This window comes from Micrasema longulum, unplaced genomic scaffold, assembly GCF_059751315.1.
Source record: "Micrasema longulum isolate JH-2025_06_02 unplaced genomic scaffold, ASM5975131v1 h1tg000279l, whole genome shotgun sequence".
Classification (NCBI taxonomy): Eukaryota; Metazoa; Arthropoda; class Insecta; order Trichoptera; family Brachycentridae; genus Micrasema; species Micrasema longulum.
This window is the reverse complement of record NW_028277483.1, coordinates 128586-134565: the sequence shown is the minus strand read 5'-3', so window position 1 is coordinate 134565 and position 5980 is coordinate 128586. Positions and strand designations below refer to the sequence as shown.

At 30.8% G+C, this 5980-nt stretch overlaps 1 protein-coding gene across 1 annotated transcript; it reads left to right on the top strand.

Moving 5' to 3' along the window:
• Window positions 1-306: 306 nt before the first annotated feature.
• On the top strand, window positions 307-4048 carry LOC148282894 (cytochrome P450 6B5-like). The gene is made up of 2 exons (XM_088224321.1): window positions 307-1772; window positions 3738-4048. The coding sequence occupies exons 1-2, from the start codon at window positions 407-409 to the stop codon at window positions 3908-3910; spliced, it is 1539 nt and encodes a 512-aa protein (XP_088080447.1). The 5' UTR covers window positions 307-406; the 3' UTR covers window positions 3911-4048.
• Window positions 4049-5980: the final 1932 nt, after the last annotated feature.

Sequence of the window (5980 nt, the reverse complement as noted above, 5' to 3'; positions counted from 1 at the left end):
CACTACGCAATCGATCCTTGAATCGCCTCTTCTGTGTGGAAATAAACAATGTTGTAAAATAAATGAAAATGTTTTAGAACTCATTTTGAAATATGTACTTTTTTAAAAATGTGTTTTTAAAATTGTTGCGGCGTTGCTTTGCTAACTTTTATTTTTATGAAACGAATTTGATGTTCTTTCTTGGAACTAGTCACTGATTTAAGAACTCTTTAAGTATGAGTGTTGGCACCAGTCGGCTAACAAAACAAGTTACAGTTACCCTGTGAAGTCAGTTCGTATAAATGCTGCTGGAAGACTAGAACCCACAGAGCGGAACATCAGTCTTCAGTCTCCCACGAGCACGCGGGCTACTAACACTCTACCGAAAACCGGTTTTACATGTAATCTATTACGACCTCGTAAAATAATGTCGATCGAAATATTTTCAAGTTTAAATGTGATGTTACTACTGACCGGGTTTATTTACGTAATATATAAATACTTTACTGAATATTTCAACTACTGGAAAGACCAAGGAGTTGCTTCTAAAAAACCATTGCTGTTTGTCGGAAACTACAAAAACTTTATGTTATTGCGAGAAAGCATTGGTTCTATTTATTCCAAAATTTACCATGAATACCCGAACGAAAAAGTTGTCGGGACTTTTAGATCTCGAAGACCGGAACTATTAGTGAGAGATCCGGAAATTATTAAACATGTGTTAGTGAAGGATTTTAATCTATTTTCTGAAAGACAAATCGACATATCGGATTCTGTAGAAAAGTTAAACGCGAATTTATTTACTGCACACGGAGATGCATGGAAAGCGATGAGACAAAAATTTACACCGGCGTTTACCTCTGGAAAGCTTAAAAATATGTTCCATCTTATTGTAGAAAAAGGTGAAGAGTTTCAATCGTTTCTCCAAGACACCATCAAGGATCAGAATGAACACGAAGTGAAAGAACTAATGGCAAGGTTCACCACGGATATTATAGGCTCTGTCGCATTTGGTGTGAAGTTGAATTCGATGGCTGACGAAAATGCTCCTTTCAGGAAAGTTGGACGTAAAATTTTTGAGGCATCGCCAATGAAAACATTCAAAGTATTTGTCCGGATTTTTTCTCCTCAAATGTTCAAGTTCCTACGGATGAGAGTTCTTGATGAAAAATGGGAGGAATTTTTCATTTCAACAGTAAAGCAAATCGTGGATGACAGAAACAAAAGTAAAATTAAGCGACATGACTTTATTGATCAATTATTAGAATTAAAAGAAAAAGGATTTATAAAAAATGATGCAAAAGATGGACAAGACATTGAATTTACTGATTCATTTATGACAGCTCAGGCGTTTATATTTTTTGCTGCTGGATTCGAAACATCTTCGACACTCATGTCATTTACACTACATGAATTAGCTCTGAATCAAGACGTCCAGGACAAAGTTTTGAAGGAAATTGACAATGTATTGCTTAAATATAATGGCAAGCTGTCATATGAAGCTATATCAGATATGCATTACTTAGAATGTGTAATAAGTGAAGCAATGAGGAAATACCCAGCGTTGGGTGTATTGAACAGAGGTTGTACTTCTAAATATCGATTCCCAGGAACAAATGCTACTTTAGATAAAGGGTTCACTGTGATAATACCAGTCCTGGCTTTACATTACGATCCGCAATATTACCCTGAACCAGAAAAGTTTAAACCAGAAAGATTCACACCCGAAGCAAAACAAGCGAGACACCCAATGGTTTACCTTCCTTTTGGAGAAGGGCCACGTAACTGCATCGGTATGTAGACAATTGAATTATTAAAGCACGTACTTATTCAAATAACGGTTTTGTGGTTTAAAATTTTAATTTCAAAAGTATTTTATTTATTTATTAATACAAATATATATTAATTACAAAAAAATATATACCCCAAACTCTATGAGGCCAAGAGCCCTGTGTTGATACGACATAATGGAAAGTGGAAGCATGTTTATATTGCAACTTATTAAATAATAGCAAAAATTAAAAATATGAAATAAAAATTAACGTATGAAAATATATATTTAAATACATTTAATACCTAACGATCATTTCTTTTGGCTCATTAAATTATAATTATAATGCTTATCGGGTTTGAAATACTACAGTTACGTTATCGCAGAGCACGCGTGCGTTAAAAAAATATTATGTAGTACAAATGCGTCATATTTTTTATTTGTATTACATCTAAATATGCTTAAATTTTTAGAAATCATCGAAAATATTGTAAGGCTTTATAAAAATAACTTAATTTTTTTATATCGATATATCGAATACAAAATATCCACCAAAATAGAGTTATTTTAAAATTAAATAAAAAAATGTAGAATCAACAAATACTTTTAGAAATATGATCGACAAAATTAATTATTAATAATTGTAATGCCATACAAAAAACAAACAAACTTTTTTTTAGAATTGCATATTAACTTTTGTAATGAATCGTGAATTGTATTATAATTTCGTACTTGTCGTGTAAAAGCCCTCTAGGCTATAATAAATAAATATTTTGGAAACATTCGAACTCAGTTCAGATCTAAGCCAAAATAAAAATCACACTTTTTCTGTTTATCATACCCTAAATTTTTTACGCAATACAGATTTAAATGTAAAAAACTGTTTTTTTTTGCATATTACCACATAAGTTATAATGCATAAATTTAATAATTACGTCTTTGTAGTTCACAAAAAAGCGCTTTGTAAATTAGGAGAAATATTATCCATTAATCATTTTAAAAAATCCCTGCGGATTAAAAATAAAATATTTGTATAAGAAGGAGATTTACAAAATTTTTAAAGTTTTTGAAAATAAAAAATAAAAAAATGTTTTGTAAAGATTTACAAAACCCATATCAGTTTTGAAAAGGCGGCAACTCATCATCATTATCAGACCATTTTGTGATTATTAACCATAAAGTTAGCTACAGATAACCACAACACAATGACTCGTAGGTACTCAGGGTTGAGAATTGCAAACGCAAACCGAAACCATCAGTTATACATTTGTTGTACAACCTAAAACTAACAAAAAATTTAGAAAATTTTTGTTCTAAGGAATAGAGCTAATCAGTTTCTCTATTGAATTATTACTCAACACAAGTTTCGACAAATTTTTATTTTGATCAATCTGTTTCTTGGTTGGATAGAATATATCGTAGGGTTATTACTGCAACTAAGTAACCTCAAAATCAGCATTTATGATTAACCCACTAAAAACATTTTTTTTTTATCTTCCTTTATGAATGCTACAAATAATCAACTCGTAAATCATTAATATTACATTATGATGATAATATGAACGCATGGCTTGTTTATTTGTAGCATTCTAAGAAGGAGATTAGAAATATGTTTGTAGTGTGTAACTAACAAATGCTGATTTTCTTATTTGATTGTAGTAATTACCCCCCCTTTGGAAAAAAGCCCGCCAAAGTGCATGTGTTTTTTCTCACACCTTAAAATTTTAAATAAATAAATAGTAATTGGATTATTATTGTCAGAAGACCTAACATTTACATATCCAACATTTAATTTAAAAAAATAATGACTTTTTTATCATCTATCTTGTTATCCAGATAAATTAAACGATTGCTAAGAGAATGCCCAAAAATAATCTGAATTTAACTATCAATTTACAGCCTTTCATTTCTAAAACAAATTCAAATGAATTTCTTCTAAGAAATTTGATCGGTTCCTTTAATAATTTTTACATTTTTTTTGTTTCAGGTCTTAGATTTGGAAAAATGCAGAGTATGGTTGGACTGGTATCACTCTTAACCAAATTTACAGTTGAACCATCCCCCAAAACTGAAGAAAAAATTACTTTCAACCCTATGTCGTTTGTCACGGCCCCTAAAAATGGCGTTTGGTTGAAAATAAAACCCAGAAATTCTCAATAGTTTTATTGTTACACAATGTAAATTTTATTATTACACTATGGCCTAACTAATTTATATTAGTAAGTTGTCCATAATTCAGGTGAAAGTTTTACTAACTTAATAAAGTGAGATTAGGAATAAATTAATTTATTTTAAAAATATTGTTTTATTTTTATACTAAAATAATTTTCACTTAAATATATTCAAACATTCTAATTCATTTCAAATTTCATATAAAAAAAATACAAATAGAAGTTTGAATACATATTTTTTAAAATATGTCTTCGTTTATCTACTCTTACGGTAATCATAAGAAACAGTAAGTGTACTGATGTATCTCCTACTAACGCCGGTTTTGTTGTAAATTTTTTTGTAGACGCAATGTTTTGGACAATATATCAGCTTTCATAATCAGGGCTACTGTGTTTTTATGTATGAAACGTTGGTAGAAGTGGGAAAAATAGCAGGAATGCATATTAGAAAAATAATCATGTTTTTAGTTTCTGTGCCGACAAATCGGTGTTCTTACAATAAATTCTACCAGTTAAATAATACATTCCAGGACGTGTAAATAGTACTTCAACTTGAAATACTTTTTTTAAGCGATGCGTTTAGTTTTTCAAATTCAATGGAAAATGCCATACAATATTTATTGCCAGCAGTTCAATACACGAAAAATCATCACCCATCAAAAAAGGATAAAGAAAACTGATCTTTGAATATCCAATGGCATCCATTTCGTTCCGTTTTTTGTTGGTTGGTTAATAAGTACTATCCAGCGTTTATAATCTCAGAAGAACAACTCAGATAAAAAACCGAAATTGTCAACTCGGATGTTTACTTTTTACAACAACTCGGATCTTCCTCGGGCGCGGTGATACCGAACGAGCGAAAACAATGCCCGCCATCTCTGGGCAAAGAATTCAACTTCACATTTATTTGAAGAATTCAATAAAATGTGCTGTCATTAATCGATTTAACTTACTCCTCCTTGACAGGGTTAATCATGGCGTCAAATTTAACTGCTGGCCACAACACCAGTAAAAGAGTAAATTTTCTTCTTAAATAATTTTGTACATACGTATCTCAATACAAAGAACAATCTGTTATTGTACTTAGTGAGGTAGCTAGTGGTGACCGACCAAAACAAGATTTTTAGCCGAAACCAAAACTTACGTACAGTATTTTGCGGATGATAAGACTCATAAGACCATGAGACGCACCCAAAACTATTTCAATAAATATTTAAAAGAAAAAAAATTTTGGACGATAAGACGCATCGAGAACGAACATCATAAGACAAACACATTTTTGGTAGAATTTTCAGAGTCGAAAAAATGCGTCTTGTGGTCCGAAAAATCAAGTAAGATAAAAATCACTTCAAAACACTCATAATTAGGTGTTTATATTCTTAAACCTTACGAGTTCATTAAATTAGGTGCTTAATAAAATACTCGGATGAAATAAAGGTCATAGTTTTATGAGTATATAAGTTTATTTTTAGGGCTTTTTACTTTTTTGCTACGTTATATACATATATATAAAAGTAATAGGTAAGTTATAGGTAACGCCATGGAAACTTTAACTTATGAACTACCATGCAAGAGATCTCGGGTTTTATTTCCGAAACGGTTGACATGAAATATTTATTTTAAATTGAGTTTTTACACTATAATATTTCACAGTCCCTTGACTCGCACCTTAGCTTAAGACCGATCATCTTACCTTTATGTAACAGAAGTTATCAAGATTTGGGGTGGTAGGTATACCAATGCTTTGCCCTATGCACCATTAGGTGGGGAAAAACATGATGAAATGAAGATGTTTTATCATCGCTATAAGTTTATGGATGAACCTGCAGACACATCGAGCGACGATCGCCAAAACATCGGAACCGGCAGAAGCAATATTTGACAGAAGAATATTTTTTCTTCTCAATTATTAAAAAATGTAATTTGGAAATCAAGTTTTGATTCGACTATTTATTTTATAATTATTTACTTTATATTTGTTTATTTTACTGATATAAATAAAATAAGTAATCCAAAGTATTGAAGCTAATATATGACCTCCCTTATCTAACACCAACAT